Genomic DNA, 17,714 nt, shown 5'->3' on the forward strand with positions numbered 1-17,714 from the left:
TTGCCAAGGTCAGGGATATAGAAGTATGGATAAACAGAATTAAAAGCCAGGTCAGGGTACCAGAAATACACAAAATCAAATACAAGCTGAGATCAATATCAGGATATAACTAGAGAGACCTACTATGAACACTAACGTGAATCAGGACAGAAACCACTATAGGGCAACGAGTAAGGGCCAGAACAGGCCTTAAATTGGTACATATGAGTTCCCATTGGTCAATGTCATCCCATGCTGTTCGCGGTCCCTTTAAGGGCGTGACTTCATGGCAATAACTTTTATTTATGGGGCTGCAGTTCGGTCTGCGAACTTGCAGAGGGAGCCGATTGCGGGACTGAAGGTGAGTACAATCCTATGCTATACCTCCACTGCTTGAGGACTGGAGTAATGGTGTGTTCTGCATGAACGCGGTGCATTCTGCCTGAGGAGAGGAGCGGTGCGGGTACCAAGCACAGGTAAGTTCATGACAGGCTTCTAACACTCTTGGATCATCAACTACCTCCATGGATTGTCTATTGTGCTCTTTCTTAACTTATTAGAAATTGTTGAACTTGTTGAAACTCCAACCCATTCTACCATTGTTCCTTTTGTAACACACCAGTATACCTTAAATTGTACCAGGATATGGTTATCAAAATACGATCCTGGAGTTGGTGCCACGTCACAGGCCAGCGGCTTTGGTGGTGTCTGTGTGGCCACACTGGATTATATTGTTGCTTTACTGGGAGGCCTTAAATAGTGGGGGATGCTGCAGCCTGCTACTCGGGTATCTCCTGGACAAAAATTCATCCCTAACTATTCGCCCACAGAATAAGTACCCACTTACCAACCCACTTTTGAAGGGATTACATAGCTTTGATTAATATCTCACTAAGCGATGTGATACCAAGTGGAATGTTGCCCTGACGTTCTCTGGGGCAATATTGTGCCTATACAGACTGCGCATTACTTGCAACTTAGTTGGACTGGACAGTTGTATATTTGTTTTTTCTTCATGTTTTGACTTTATATGCCTGTGTTACGGTTGAAAATGTAAATGTAATCTATTTCATACGCACTGTCAACATTGTAGTTGTATTTTATTTAATTTATTATTGACGCTACCATGCATGACATGTCAATTATATCTTGCATTCACAATGAAAATAAAAAAATAAAAAATTACAATAAATATATGTCCTCAATACCAATAAACAGCAGAGCACTTCTAATCAAATCCAATTTGTGATGCACTCAGTAAAGAAAAACACACCTAACTTCACTCTATTCTTGTTTCATACACAATTATGATTGTATATAACAGATAAAGGACTGTGCTATCTCACATATAGGGAGACACTCTCTATGTGTATAATACATTTCCAATTTTTGTCATAATTTATTGTTCATCTTTGCTTTATCCTTATACCACATTAGAATATTTATTGTGTAAGTGATTCAATGCATAGTGTGTTATAGGCTCAGCTCGCTCTCTGTCTATATTATACATAGAGAGTATCTCCGTATCAGAGATAGCGCAGTCCTTTATCTGCTATATGGTAAGTTGTTTTATAGGTCTTATACAGGACCTGTAGCATTCCCTCAGAACCCCTTTCCCCCATTTTTATCTATTCTCTTTTTCTCTCTCTTTCTTTAATCTTTTCTCACTCTCCTTTTTCTTTTTTTTCTCTCTCTATACTCCAAGTTGAACAATTATGGTTGTACATACACCTTCAAAACAAGAATTAACAAAATAGTGTGGGAATTTAAAATAATGGAACACTCACACGTTTTAGAGCTAAAAACTAGCTCTGGGAATGAAGGCTTGTGGGATCATATAGGCGTCTCTTCCTTCTTCTTGTATACATAGAGATAAATATTCCAATATATTACTTTTTTTTAAAGTAACTGTAATTAAGTAAAATACTCACAAGGTAAGAGCTTATAAGTTGGCTCAGTAGAAATGCACGGGTTAAGGACCAAACTCCCTTCTTTCAGCAATTCAGGAACTTAATGGCCAAATAAGTATATAAAAATGTATATACTGTATTGAAATCATAACATTAACATAATACAATACCAAAAATGAGTATAATGTATGCAACGTCCCAGACACGCCTCCTTAATAGGGTACTTACATTATTAGATAATACTCTATTATCTTTTTTACATTTTCTTTTACTTTTTTAATCTAATAACTCGAGTCCCTTGTATTCACTAGTTATTTTCCATTTCTAATTTCTTTTCCTTGCTCAATATTTAAGGGAGATAACACAAGGGCCAAATAGACTTTTGTGAGCCCCCCAAAATTATTTAAACCTGCAACTATAGACAGGTCTCCTTCTCTTAAAATTGTTTCATTAAAGAGTCACTATAGGCACCCAGTCCACTTAGTCTGGGTAGAGTGCCCCTATCCCCTTAAAGGAACACTATAGGGTCAGGAACACAAACATGTATTCCTGACCCTATAGCGTTAAAACTACCATCTAGCCCCCCTGGGCCCCTCATGTCTCCATAAATATAGTAAAAATATTACTGTATTCACGCCTGACCCTACAGTGTTCCTTGAAGCTGTAACTCTGCATGCTTTTAGACTCAGAAAAACAAGCAGTCTGCTGACATCATCAGAAGTGGTAGCCTGATCCAATTACAATGCTTCCCCATAGGATTGGCTGACACTGACAAAGAGGCAGATCAGGGGCAGAGCCAGCATGATTCAAACACAGCCCTGGCCAATCAGCATCTCCTCATAGAGATGAATTGAATCAATGAATCTCTATGAGGAAAGTTCAGTGTCTGCATGCAGAGGGTGGAGACACTGAATGTTTGTATGCAGTTTAGGCAGCCATGACCCAGGAAGGATCTCTAACAGCAGCCATATGAGGAGTGGCCAGTGCAGTTATTATTATTTTATTATTATTATTGCCATTTATATAGTGCCAACAGATTCCGTAGCGCTAGGCTGTAATGTAAACACTGCATTTTCTCTGAAAAGACAGTGTTTACAGCAAAAAGCCTGAAGGTAATGATTCTACTCACCAGAACAAATTCAATAAGCTGTAGTTGTTCTGGTGACTATAGTGTCCCTTTAACACATCAAGTGAAAACACTGAAATATAAAAGAAACTGCTATATTTTCATTACATGGAAAGACAACCTCTAGTGTTAACTCCATGGAATGATGATGGACATCCTCACGTTTTGCATGAAGATGTCCAGCATCTTAAAATTTCTCACAGCGAAGCATTGATTCAACGCACATTTAATGCTTAAAATTCAGCTATTTGTTAATTTTACCCCAGTCTGTCCCTGGACCCTATGCTTTAACTATGCTCTCTTCTCTAAAAAGTAAAGAGCCAGGGCCGTCTTTAACGCGGGGCAAACGGGGCAGCTGCCCCGGGCCCTGTCCCTGCTGGGGGGCCCAAGACAGCTGCTCCGTTTGCCCTCTGCCCGCAAACTATGGGGGCCCATCGGGTGGCCCATGCACTTAGGGCCACCCGGTGGGCCTGTGTCAGCAGGGGTCCGGTCGGGCGCTGTGGCGCTTTAACAGCGCAACCGGGCCTTTGCTTTTCGGCAGCCGACTGGGAGGAAGTGACAGCCGCGCGTCACTTCCTCCCACAGAAACAGGAGCCGCGTGGGAGGAAGAAGATGTTCCGGAGGGGGCCAGGCCGGGAAAGCTTAACTCCCAGCCACCCCAGCCAGCCCACTGGACCCCAGGGAAGCCACCCTCCAGGAAAAGGTGAGAAACTGGAGGGTGGTTATCAAATTTTGCATGAGTGTGTGTGTGTGTGTCAGTATATATGTATGTGTGTATGTGTTAGTGTGCCAGTATGTCTGTCAGTGTATCTGTATGTCTGTGTGTGTGAGTCTGTCAGTGTCTGTGTGGTTCAGTATGTGTGCATGTCTGTCAGTGTGTCAGTATGTCTGTCTGTGTGTGTGTGTGTGTGAGTCTGTCAGTATGTCTGTATGTGTGTTTCAGTATGTCTGTCTGTCTGTCTGTGTGTATGTGTGCCAGAATGTCTGTATGTCTATGTGTGAGTCCGTCAGTGTCCGTGTGGTTCTGTATGTCTGTGTTTGTCAATATGTCCGTCAGTGTATGTGTGTTTCAGTATGTCCATCTGTCTGTGTGTATATGTCTGTCGGTATGTCTGTCAGTGTATCTGTATGTCGGTGTATGTGAGTCCGTCAGTGTATGTGTGTTTCAGTATGGCTGTCTGTGTCAGTACGTCTGTCAGAATGTGTCTCTGTATCTGTATGTTGTCCATTTGTTTTTGTATCTGTATGTGTCAGTGTTTGTATCTGTATATCTGCATGTGTGTCAGGTTGTGTATCTGTGTGTCTGTATGTGTGTCAGTGTGTGTGTCGGTGTATCTATATGAAGTCACTGTGTGTACCTTTGTATCTGCATGCATGCCAGTGTTTGTATCTGTGTGTGTCAGTGTATCTATATGTAGTCTGTGTGTATCTGTATGTTCTTGTGTGTATCTATATGCGGTCAGTGTGTATCTGCGTGTGTGTGTCAGGTACTGTATTTGTGCGTATCTATATCTAGTCAGGGGGGCCCAAGTAAATGCTTGCCCAGGGTCCAATCCAAATTAAAGACGGCCCTGTAAAGAGCCACAATGCAATAATCACAAATAGCATCAATCTTATTGAGTCACAGTTCCCCATTGAATTGAAGATAAGGTTATTATTCATTCTTCATTTGCAGGAAATAGTTGTTTTGGTCTGACAGTTTATATTTTAAAGCGGCACTGTCATGCCAAATCCCGTTTTATTTTTAACCCCCCTCTCGCATCCACTATATCCAATTGGCCCACTAGTCACCCCCAAATACCCCTAAGCCCCCCAGATTACCTCTTTTTAAATCTGTATCTTCTGCCCCGATCTATATTCAGGGCGCCGCCATCTTTGTGTGGGTAGGTGAAGTCCCTGTGGGACACATCATCTGCCCACACTAGACAGACTGTGAGATTCCCGCACATGCCCAGTGAAACACCTGGACATGCGAACGGGAATTTCATCTATTCATTCATTCATCAGACAGACGAATGAATGAATAGAAAAATCAGACGAACAAACTAACACTGAGTATCAGTGTTCGCTTGTTCGTTCAGTTTGTTACAAGGAGGGAGCTACCGGCTTGCAGCTCCCTCCTTGTAATATGTAAAGATAGAAGCGGCAGGGAGCAGTGCTCCCCGCCACTTCATAAGCCCCCCATGTCCCCCCCTCACTCTATGGGAGTCAATTTGACCCCCATAATAGCACAAGGGATATTAAAATCTCCCAAATGCCCCTACTTGCTATACCGCGAGTAGGGGCATGTCTACTGAACAGTGAGCAGCCTGTGGCTGCTCACTGTTGAAAAAAAATTACATAAATTACAATAAGGGGGGGGGGCGGACCTATTGTCCTCCCCCCCTCCCCCACCCTGAGCGGCAGGTGGGGGCCATGAAGATAATGAGGGGGGGACCTACTGTCCTCCCCCCCAGGCCCCCACTCCTGAGCGGCGGGTGGGGGCCATGAAGATAATGAGGGGGGGGACCTACTGTCCTCCCCCCCAGGCCCCCACCCCTGGGCGTCGGGTGGGGGCCATAATGATAATGAAGGGGGGGGACCTACTGTTCTCCCCCCTGGCCCCCACCCCTGAGCGGTGGTTGGGGGCCCAAAATAAAGAGGGGGGGACCTACTGTCCTTCCCCCCCCTGGCCCCCACCACTGTGTGGCGGGTGGGGGCCATAATGATAATGAGGGGGGGACCTACTGTCCTCTCCCCATGGCCCCCACCCCTGCGCGGTGGGTGGGGGCCCTAATAAAACAATAAGGGGGGGGAACTACTGTCCTCCCCCCCTGGCCCCCACCCCTGAGTGGTGGGTGGGGGCCCTAAATAAAGATAGGGGGGGACCTACTGTCCTCCCCCCTGGCCCCCACCCCTGCGCGGTGGGTGGGGGCCCTAATAAAACAATAAGGGGGGACCTAATGTCCTCCCCCCTGGCCCCCAACCCTGCGCGATGGGTGTGGGCACCTTATAAAACAATAAGGGGGGGCTACTGTCCTCCCCCCGGCCACCACCACTGAACGGTGGGTGGGGGCCCTAAATAAAGATAGGGGGGGGACCTACTGTCCTCCCCCCCCGGCCCCCACCCCTGAGCGGTGGGTGGGGGCCCTAATAAAACAATAAGGGGGGGACCTACTGTCCTCCCCCCCTGGCCCCCACCCCTGCGCGGTTGGTGGGGACGCTAATAAAACAATAAGGGGGGGACCTACTGTCCTCCCCCCTGGCCCCCACCCCTGAGCGGTGGGTGGGGGCCCTAAATAAAGATGGGGGGGAGACCTACTGTCCTCCCCCCCGGCCCCCACCCCTGAGCGGTGGGTGGGGGCCCTAAATAAAGATAGGGGGGGGACCTACTGTCCTCCCCCCGGCCCCCACCCCTGAGCGGTGGGTGGGGGCCCTAAATTAAAATCCTCCCTGCCCCAATCAAGGTGACTAGGGGTCCCAAGCCCCTAGTCACCCCCCCCCCACCCAAAACAAACTATCCCCTACCTACCCCCCTCACCCTAAAAATAGTGAGGGAGGAATAAAATAACTAACCTGTAAAAAAAAAAAATTCACTTACCATTTGACGTCTTTTTTTTCTAAAATCTTCTTTCTTCAGCCCCCCAAAAGGCCAAATAAAAATCCATCATACCCGTCGCAAAGAAAATTAATCCTTGTTCGCCCTTCGAGGGCACGCCGCATACTTAGCTCCGCAGGGCTGGTCAAGTCTTATAAAGCCTTCCCCCGCCCTGCAATTAGGCTTAGAACACTCTGATTGGTTGGTTTAAGCTTTCAAGCCACCCAATCAGAGTGCTCTGTGTCATTTTACACAGCGTGGGAAAGTTCTTTGGAATTTTCCCACGCTGTGTAAAATGACACAGAGCACTCTGATTGGCTTAAACCAACCAATCAGAGTGTTCTAAGCCTAATAGCAGGGCAGGGCAAGGCTTTATAAGCCTTGACCCGCCCTGCGGAGCTCAGTACGCGGCGTGCCCTCGATGGGCGAACAAGGATTAATTTTTTTTGGCGCTCGCGTTTTTTTTTTTTGGAAGTGCGACGGGTATGATGGATTTTTATGTGGCCTTTTTGGGGGCTGAAGAAAGAAGATTTTAGAAAAAAGAAGACGTCAAATGGTAAGTTTAATTATTTTTTTTTTACAGGTTAGTTATTTTATTCCCCCCTCACTATTTTTAGGGTGAGGGGGTAGGTAGGGGATAGTTTATTTTGGGTGGGGGGAGAAGGGGTGACTAGGGGCTTGGGACCCCTAGTCACCTTGATTGAGGGGTTGTTTCATTTAGGGCCCCCACCCACCGCTCAGGGGTGGGGGTGGGGGGGAGGACAGTAGGTTCCCCCCCTATCTTTATTTAGGGCCCCCACCCACCGCTCAGGGGTGGGGGCCGGGGGGAGGACAGTAGGTCCCCCCTTATTGTTTTATTAGGGCCCCCACCCACCGCGCAGGGGTGGGGGCCAGGGGGGAGGACAGTAGGTCCCCCCCTTATTGTTTTAGTAGGGCCCCCACCCACCGCTCAGGGGTGGGGGCCGGGGGGGGAGGACAGTAGGCCCCCCTTATTGTTTTATTAGGGCCCCCACCCACCGCGCAATGGTCGGGGCCAGGGGGGAGGACAGTAGGTCCCCCCCCTTATTGTTTTATTAGGGCCCCCACCCACCGCTCAGGGGTGGGGGCCGGGGGGAGAGGCCAGTAAGTCCCCCCCTATCTTTATTTAGAGACCCCAACCACCGCTCAGGGGTGGGGGCCGGGGGGAGGACAGTAGGTCCCCCCCCTATCTTTATTTAGGGCCCCCACCCACCGCTCAGGGGTGGCGGCCACGGGGAGGACAGTAGGTCCCCCCCTTATTGTTTTATTATGGCCCCCACCCACCGCGCAGGGGGGAGGACAGTAGGTCCCCCCATCTTTATTTAGGGCCCCCACCCACCGCGCAGGGGTGGGGGCAGGACACCAGCCGTGCAGGGGGGGGGGATTATTAGGTTTTTTGTTTTGTTACAGTGAGCAGCTATAGGCTGCTCACTGCTTACTACACATGCCCCTACTCGCGATATAGCGAGTAGGGGTATATTATTTACTAATACTAAGTAATCTTTACTAAGTATTAGTAAATTTGGCTGAAAGACCAATTTAGGTCTTTCAGCCTTTTAGTAGATAGCTCCCTGATACCGTGGGAATTAGGGAGTTATCTACTAAGCGGCTGCAAGATGCAGCCGCGGCAATGAATAGGATCGGAGTTTCATTCATTAGAATGAAATTCCGATACGAACAAAGTATCGAATTGCATCCTAACACGAATGGAGAAACTCTTCTCATTCTGTTAGGATGCAATTCGGCAGTTTTGCCGGCGTTCTGTCTAAGTGACAGGACGTTCGGCAATACTGACAGGAAGCATTGTGGGAACAGGGAGGAAAGCTAGGGAAAATTGTCTAAGTGACAGGACATTCGGCAATACTGACAGGAAGCATTGTGGGAACAGGGAGGAAAGCAAGGAGGAAAGGACGTTCGGCAATACTGACAGGAAGCATTGTGGGAACAGGGAGGAAAGCATGGGAAAATTGCTCTGACCAGCGGAAATGAAGCACACTTTGCTCCTCCGCTGGTCAGAGCTGGTCAAGCGGAGGAATCCTCCATAAGGCAAAGAGTCCCTACTTTGTCTTATGATTTTAAAGAAAACTAAAGAAGACAGGAAGAAAAGAATAACAGATCCCAAGAGAGGGGGAGAAGAGGAAGAGATTGAGGAAAGGTAAGTTCGGCATGACAGTGCCGCTTTAATCATGCAGAATTAAAGGGACACTTAAAGGACACATCTAGACACCTTTTAATATTTTATTTTGTTTATACATTGTGCTATTCAAAAATGTTTTTTCCTCCCATCACTCAGTCAATGCATCGGCAGCCACTCAACGCCAAGGCATTGACTGAGAAAGGAGAGCAGAAAAGATCTCCCACAGGAAATCCTTCTGGTCCAATGCATGTGCTGCAGTTGCTATGGAAACTCCCCAGCTGGGGCATCTAGTGCATCTAGTATAAGAATGGAGTGATAGCATGTTGTCATCACTGAAGAGCTTTGCCCTTCTTGGGGAAGCGCCCCCAAGCAAGGTAAATCACTGAAGACCGAAGGAGAATCGGAGGACTGCTTCTGCTATGTTGCGGTGTAAGTAATTGATGTGTTTCACTACTGAAGCTACTCATTTTTATTGACCCACACGTTTCATCCATTGGCAGTGATTATGTACATATCTATTGAAAGCAATGAAAAGAAGAGAATATAATATCAGTCATTTTCTGGTTCTCGCAGAAGTTACATGCTACAAATGATGGAGATTCAGCACTTCCTTGCTGGGTCTCAGGTACAAAAGGTGTCACCTTATATTATTTGTTTCTTCATTTTAACACATTATACACGTTTTATATTAAAGGGACACTATAGACACCCAGACCACTTCAGCTCAATGAAGTGGTCTGGGTGCCAGGTCCCCCAGGTTTTAACCCTTCAGATGCAGACATAGCAGTTTCAGAGAAACTGCTATGTTTACATTTGGGGTTAATCCAGCCTTTAGTGGCTGTCTTTTGGACAGCCACTAGAGGTGCATCTGCGACGCTGGAGGCATATTTCGCCTCCATCACGCAGAACGTCCATAGGAAAGAATTGAGAAATGCTTTCCTATGGACACTTTGAATGCGTGCGCGGCACTTGCCACGCATGTGCATTCGGTTGACGTTGGACGGGGGAGCTGACGTCGGCGGGGGAGGAGAGGATTAAGGTAAGTGGCTGAAGGGGTTTTAACCCCTTCAGCGCCACGGGAGGGGGACCCTTAGGGTGGGGGCACCCTCAGAGCACTATAGTGTCAGGAAAACCGCCTTGTTTTCCTGACACTTTAGTGATCCTTTAATTCTTATACAGTGCATAGACTTCAAATGTTCATGTTCTGCAAGTTGGCTTTGCTTCAAACAATAAGAGCAGACAGGGAGAATGACAAGCGTTGGATTCCAAAGACAGAATGATCAGAGTGGCGAAAAACAATGTCTGGCAGGTAAAAGGACAAAAAAGTAAAGATCAGGGACATTGATTTATGATTAGGATACAGATATCTCCCATCAGGTTATCTATTATAAGAGTGACTTTCCATGTCACCTCCTTCATTGCTGGAAACAATTGTACAGTGAAGAAAAAAAAAAAAAAACACCCACAACTGCCTGGGTGACTCTTACTTGTTAAATAGCTGCTTAGCAAAGAGCAATCTCTTCTTCAGAACATTTTGCTGGCAACATGGTATCAGTCTGGAAATGGGTCTTGGCAAACAGAAATTACTTCATCATCTTCCTCACACCTTTGTTCCTTCTGCCCCTGCCATTGGTGGTGCCAGCCAAAGTAAGTAGTCCTAAATGCTGGCTTTACAAAGAAAAGAGATTTATGTTTGAACAATGTGCTACCGGGCATTCGCATTGTTAGACTGAAATCGTTCTTTATATAATTCTTTTCTATAAATATACACAGGGATTTGGAATAGTGCGCATGTAACTTTTTTTCTTTGAAATAAATTCTTTGTTTACACATATTGGTTCCACGTACATTACGCTTATGCAAACAGATGAAATAGTTACCGAAACAACAAAACATCTACAATTAGATTTTTGTAAGAAGTCCGATGTTAGAGACTCAATGCAAAGACAAAGTCATATAAAGGGCATGTTCTCTGTTGCAAAGTGAAACATTGTGTAGAAAGGGTTTTGTTGTTTATGTGACCAATGCTTTCTATAGCACTCTTATCCAGGTATTTACACAGACAGTAAATTCATCAATGGGTAAGCTAGAATACAGTCAAAGAGTACGTAGAAATTCATAATCAGGTGACGGAGAGTCCTTCAGGTTACCTGGGGTTTTGGTAACTGTACTGCACACCAGCTAGCAGCATGGGGAGCGATTTGAGCCCCATTTTCTCATTTTATAGAACCTGGACTACATATGAAGTGGCCAAGGGAAGGCAATAGCATTTTAAGATTAATAGTATTTTGTATTATAAAGTAAATGTTGCAACACAGCTGGAATTATCTATTACTAGTGGTACTCAGTGAGAGAAAGCCGGGCACCGCTGCCTTGAATTTCACCTGCCACATTAAAATGATTTATATACTGCCAACATATTGCTAACATTTAGAGAATAACCTACACCTCTTAGAGCAGGGGTAGGCAACCTTCGGCACTCCAGATGTTTTGGACTACATCTCCCATAATGCTTTAACGCCCATAATGCTGACAAAGCATCATGGGAGGTGTAGTCCAAAACATCTGGAGTGCCGAATGTTGCCTATGCCTGTCTTAGAGCAATGGTTATCCCATATTATATGCATGTCATTAGCTTGGAAATCCATTCTTCAATTAGTATATATAATAGAATAAATTCTGAAAAAACAACACGTCTTTCCAGATTTAAACAGGTTTTCATTCAATTGTACTGGGAAAAAAACATTACACTTGTTACTGAGGCCAGTTGCCCGTATTATGCTGTTTGTTTTATTTAGTGAATAACCGAAAATGCAGTATGGGTGATTCTGGCACTGAATTTGTTCAATCACACACTGCATTCAATTTCTCAATTTATAGTATTGGCCAACTCCCTGTGAAGCTAAGACACTCCCTGTAATTAAGACTGACAGGATTTAATTCAATGAAATGTCAAATTTGCTTCTTTGCATCGAGACAATGAGAATTCTGTTCAATACATTGTTTGCTGATATAAAAACAAATACTCAGATGTGTTTTCTAACTCAGCAATACTCAAATAGTCATGGCTTGGCTGGTTTAGATTTCAGTTTTGCAATTTGAAGTTCGGTTCACTACAGTTCACGTTGAGGTTTATACAGTAAACAGCTCAGGATTTTGAAATGAAAACCTGATTGCAAAACTCAGATTTAAACAGGCAAGCTGTGACTACAGCGGAGATAAAGATTTTTTTCTTTATCAGCACATTTTTCAAAGCACTAGTATGTATCTAAATGAAAGCATAAAATCACATGCACTATGTGGCCAAAAGGCTGTGGACCAATTATCACATTTAGATGTTTCAGCTTGACAAACTGCTAACAGGTGCATAGCCATGAAACCTAAGTGAACAAACACTGGAAGTTCTACGGATCATACTGAAGGCTCAGTGGCTTTAAAGAAACACACCACTCCACAAAAAAAAATAAAAAAAAAATATACATTCTAAAAAATCCCTAAGTATTAGCTATGCCCCCAATGAAAGCATGCATTCATTTAATTATTTATTTTTTCAATCAGGGTATCTAAAAACACCTTGCAAAAGCTGCAGTTCAATTGTCTGCAGCCTTCTCCCCCCAGCTCAGACTTTCTGTGTCTGTCCAATCAGACACATACCAATGCAGCTCAATGAGAAATCTTTGCAAGGCCGGTGTTCTGGGCACTAGCTCGCCTCTTGACTCTACTGAGCTAAACAACCAGGATGTAACATGACCTGTTGTCTGATGGACAACCAGGGGGTTGTAACAGGTACATTTATAAATGTGCCATTTTTTTTATTGAAATCTGCACTTGTGGTAAAATAAAAATAAAAAAAGGACACACTGTTCACACATAAATCACTTTAGCAAGCTGAAGTGCTTTAGGTGTCTGGCATGTTTATTTAAACATGGAATGTCCAAGGATACCACCTATGCTACAAGTCAGTTTGTGAAATGTTTACTCTATTAGATCTGCCCTGGTCAAAAGTAAGTTATATTATTGTTAAGGCAAACAGCCCAGCTATGAAGCTCTAGTCTAGGCCATGCTGTAGAAATGTGAACTTAGAATAATTATTCTGCATGATACTTATTCATTTACAGTATATGTATGGGAATTCTTATTTCTTATTGTTTGATGGCTCTCCTAGTATCATGCTTATTATAGTTCTTTGGTGTCACTTAAAAATATAACGCAATTAGACTTTCCTGGCTTTTCTTATAAAAGAGATTTATTCTTCTTGCGTCGCAAATACAAAGTCAGTACTCCAATAATAACACAGGGAGGGAAATACATGCTACAAAAATAGTTTAATATAGAAATCAGCTATGCGGATTAAAGGAGTTCAGGACCGATAGGCCAAACTCCGAATCCGAATGAGAAGCAATATCCACTTTGTAGTGATTTACAAAGGTCTTTAGAGATGACCAATTGGAAGCCTTACAGATGCTCTCTGCAGGAACTCCTGACTCTGCAGCCCATGAAGTAGCGATGGACCTTGTGGAATGAGCCCTGATGTTTATCGGAACAGGAACATCACACGCTCCATAAGCCCTGGAGATAGCAGAAACTGTCCAGGAACGAGGAGTGGAGACTGAGGCAGCTTCACCTTTGCGAGAACCCCAAGGTATAATGAATAATTGAGAGGATTTCCTCTATATACATCAGTAAACATCTACGAAGATCCAGCATATGACACTTTGATTCTTCAGGGGTAGAAGGATGCAGAAAATAGGCAGGCAAGATAATTTCTTGATTGAGATGGAAAGATGTAACAACCTTGGGAAGAAATTCCGGTCTTTTTTTTTTTATATATTCTTTATTTTTCGTGCTGACCGGTTTCAAAAGAACATGAGTGGCTTGCGCAGAAGCCTATTTTGTGATTCAACGGTAGGTATGAATGCACGCAATACAGTGTTATTGGTACCTTTTTGAGTTTCGTAGCCTGTGACCTGCGCAGAGGCCGGTTAAGGTGTCTATTGCTGCAGTATCTGTCAGCTTTTTCCTTTTTTCTCTTTTCACATACAGTGTAACATTTCATAACATAATAAACCATATTAAAATAAAATAAAATAAAACTAAGTAGTTCAAAAGCACGAGTGAGATTTCGCTATCCCGGTTCTGTCATTTCTATTTGTCTTAGTTGTTGTATTGTTCCCATGTGGCCCAGACTTTCCGGAACGTGTTGGTGGTATTTCTCACCTGAGCTGTCATTTTATCCATTAAGTAGTTGTCCCTAATTTTTGTCTTGACCAGGGTGAGTGGGGGTGTTTCTGGGTTTATCCAGTGTTGCGCTATCGCTCTTTGAGCGGCTAGGTAGAGCATATTTAGAAGTCTTTGGTCGTGTTTGTAGAGCTCGTCCGTGGGTCTTGAGTGGAGGCATGCCCATGGGTCCGGTGTCAGTTGTCGTTCTAAAATTACTATCTTTTGTCTACTATCTTTCCCCAGTATTCCTGTATCTTAGGGCATTGCCACCACATATGGATGTATGTGCCCCTCTCTCCGCACAGCCGCCAGCATGCGTCTGTAGGACTCTGTTTCATATGATATTGTTTCACTGGGGTGGTATACCACCGTAACATTATTTTGAAAGCTTGTTCTTGCAGTGTTGTGCAGATGGACACCTTTGCATTTGTCTCCCATATGTCCTGCCAGTCTGTCCCCTCCAATGTTTCCCCCAAGTCCGCCTCCCATCTATCCATGTATGTTTGAGCTCCCCATGTTCCCGATGCTGTGCATATGTGGTTATACAGCTGCGAGATTAGATTCGCTGGCATTTTTTCTTTCAGGCTTGTTTGTTCGAAGAAGGTTAGGGGTTTCGCCGCGGCTGTTTTAACCTCTTTTGTTTGCGTAAAATCTCGCAGCTGTATGTACCGGAAGAAGTCGCGGGTTTGTAGCGGGGCGAGGGATTGTAGGTGCTCATATGAGACTAAGTGGTCGTCCATGTAGAGGTGTGTATATCTCTGTAAGCCTGTTGCTTCTATGCCTTTGAAGTCTTGTGCCCTTATCCCTGGGGGGGATGCCCTATTGCGCAGTACCGGTGTCATTGCTGAGGGGATGTCCGCTAGTTTATATGTTTGTACAAATCGGTCCCATATGCTAATGGAGTTGAGAATGGCCGGACACCTGGTCCTCAAGAGCACTCTGTGTTCCCTTGGCGTCCAAATGTGAAACTGCGGGAGGTCCGCACCCGTCATTAGTGCTTAAATGTCCACCCATCTACGTTGGTTTATGGGGCAGTGCCAATGTGCTATTTGGGCTATCTGTGCCGCTACGTAGTAGTGGTGGAGGTGTGGCAGGCCCAGTCCCCCCCTCCATTTCGGATTGTACAGTGTGGCTCTGGCTATCCTAGGTCTTTTCCGCTGCCATACAAACCCGTCCGCTGCCCTCTGTATGTCCTTTAAGTCGCTTTTGGTTACTTTAATTGGGAGCGCTTGAAATAGGAACATCAGTCTGGGTAAGATATTCATTTTTATCGAATGTAGGCGGCCTAGCCAGGAGATGGGTTTATCTGTCCAATTTTCCAAATCGGATTTTAGTTTTGCGAATAGGGGTGTATAATTTAGATGAAACAGTGTGTTGGTGTCTGCCGTTAGCTTCACTCCCAGGTACGTGAGAGCTTCCGTGTTAATTTTGATTTGGTGTGTGTGCCTGATCTGTTGTATGTCTTGGTCGGCCATGTGGAAAGGTAGTGCTATGGATTTGGTGAGGTTGATCTTGTATCCTAACACGTCCCCATATGTTTGTAGAAGTCCCGCTAGGTGAGCCATTGATTGGCATGGATTTGTAAGTGTGAGGAGTACGTCGTCTGCGTATGCTGCTATCTTAAATTGTTTGTTCCCAAGTTGTACCCTGTAATATTAGGGTCATTTCTAACTACATGTAAAAATGGCTCTAGGACAAGTGCAAATAACAATGGGGACAGTGGGCAGCCCTGTCGTGTTCCATTTCCTACTTCAAAGGGGATTCTAGGTGCTCCCGCCACTAGGGTTTGTGCCCGTGTGTTTGTGTATAGTGCTCGTATTGCTGTGATGAAGGGGTCAGGGAAGCCCAGTGAGTGGAGCAGTTGCAGCATGAAGGGCCATTGCACCCGATCAAAGGCCTTCTCTGCGTCTAGCGAGAGGACCAGGGATGGTGATCGAGTGTTTGCCATGTGCCACATCAGGTCTACCCCCCGGTGGGTGTTTTCGTACAGCTGGCGTCCCGGTAGGAAGCCTACCTGATCCGGGTGGATTAATTTGGGTAGTAAGGGAGCCAGTCTGTGTGCCAGGATTTTCGCAAAGATTTTGAGGTCTGAATTAATTAGGGAGATAGGCCTGTAATTGGTGGCTAGGGTAGCGTCCTTATCGGGTTTGGGTAGTAAAATTATGTTGGCTATGGCCATGTCCCGGTCCAGGGTGCCTCCCTGTAGGAAGTGGTTATATAGCTTGGTGAGGTGTGGCAGTAACTCCGTGCTGCACTTTTTGTAATACGACATATCGTACCCATCTGGTCCCAGAGCCTTATTACCTTTAAGAATGGAGATTGCTGCCCCCACCTCTTCCTGTGAGATAGGTTTGCTTAGCGCGGTGGCGTCCTCTGTCGTTACTGTGGGTAAGTGTGTGTGTGCTAGGAATTCTGTTATGCGGCTTAGGCATTGGGCTTGTTCTTCCCCTTCTCTAGGTGTGTGGTTGTATAATGCCCTAAGGTATTCTGTAAACTTTTCGTTGATGGCTTTCGGTGTGTTGTCTATTTGGTTCGCTGAGTTGCGGATTTTGGTGATGTGTTTACGTTCCTGTCTGGGTCTGAGTGTGCGTGCCAGCATTGTGTCCATTTTATTCACTTTTTCGTAGAATAGCCTTCTAGACCAGAGTACGGAGCGGGTTATTTCTGCTATGGTTTGTTCCTTAATGAAATGTCGGATGTTTTGCAATTGGTTGTATAAGGTGGTGGTGGGGTTTTGTTTGTGTTGTTGAGCTGTTTTCCTTAGTGTTGCCTGTAGCTCCATTAGGCATTTCGTTTTTGCCCGTTTTTTATGTGTAGCCGCTTGTAAGAGGTGTCCCCTTAACACTGATTTGTGGGCTGCCCATAGTATGGTCGGGTTTATATCTTCTGTGTCATTAGCGTTAAAGTAGTCTGTGATTGTTTTTCTTGTTGCGTTGAGTATGTCTTCGTCAGCTAGTATGCTTGTGTTGAGTTTCCACGTCCAAGTGGTGTGGTGTTGCAAGTTTCCTAGTGTAACTGTTATGTCTGCGTGGTCTGACCATGTTATGGTGTTTATTTCGGAATGGATGAGTTTGGTCATTCCCGCTCCTTTGAGGAGTATATTGTCTATCCTAGAGTATGTGTTGTGTGGGGCTGAGTGGAATGTGTGGTCTTGTGTATCTGGGTGTTGTAGCCTCCACGCGTCCAGTAATCCAGTGTGTTGGAGGAAGGAGTGGAAGATTTTATCCTGTCCCCCTCTGCCCTGGGATCTCTGTGTTCCTGGTTTGGTGCTGCGGTCGAGGGCTGGGCAGGGAACCGCGTTCATGTCGCCTCCTACCACTAGGATACCCACCTGTAAGGTGAGTAGCAGTGATTCTATGGTGTTCCAGAAGTCGTGGTAGGGCTCGTTGGGTGCGTATATATTGACTAAGTGTAGTTTGGTGTTATGGTATGTGCCCGAAAGGACTATGAATCTGCCTGCTGGGTCCGTGTGTTTATGCAGTAGGGTAAAGGGGCAGTGTTTGTGGAGGAGTATGGCCACTCCCGCTTGCTTACATATCGCTCTCGCCTCATGGGCGACTGTGTATGTGCGCTCTCCCAATTTGACGGGTGCGGCCCTAGGCATATGGGTCTCCTGAATTAGGGCGATGTCAGCCTTTTTAGTTTTCAGGTCGCGTAGGGGAGTCCTGTGCTTAATGGGCGTATTAAGTCCCCTAGCATTAATCGATAGTATTTTTAGCGCCATGGGATGGCTAGTCTAGCGGGTTG

At 45.4% G+C, this 17,714-nt stretch overlaps 1 protein-coding gene across 1 annotated transcript in view; it reads left to right on the plus strand.

Annotated features, from left to right (window-relative positions):
• Positions 1-10,253: 10,253 nt before the first annotated feature.
• LOC134604410 (solute carrier family 13 member 2-like) overlaps positions 10,254-17,714 on the plus strand; it is a 78,108-nt gene continuing 70,647 nt past the window's right edge. The window contains exon 1 of the mRNA XM_063449954.1: positions 10,254-10,394. Coding sequence (XP_063306024.1) covers positions 10,293-10,394 — 102 coding nt within the window. The 5' untranslated portion in view covers positions 10,254-10,292. The remainder of the gene's footprint in view (positions 10,395-17,714) is intronic.

This window comes from Pelobates fuscus, chromosome 1 (genome assembly GCF_036172605.1).
Source record: "Pelobates fuscus isolate aPelFus1 chromosome 1, aPelFus1.pri, whole genome shotgun sequence".
Classification (NCBI taxonomy): domain Eukaryota; kingdom Metazoa; phylum Chordata; class Amphibia; order Anura; family Pelobatidae; genus Pelobates; species Pelobates fuscus.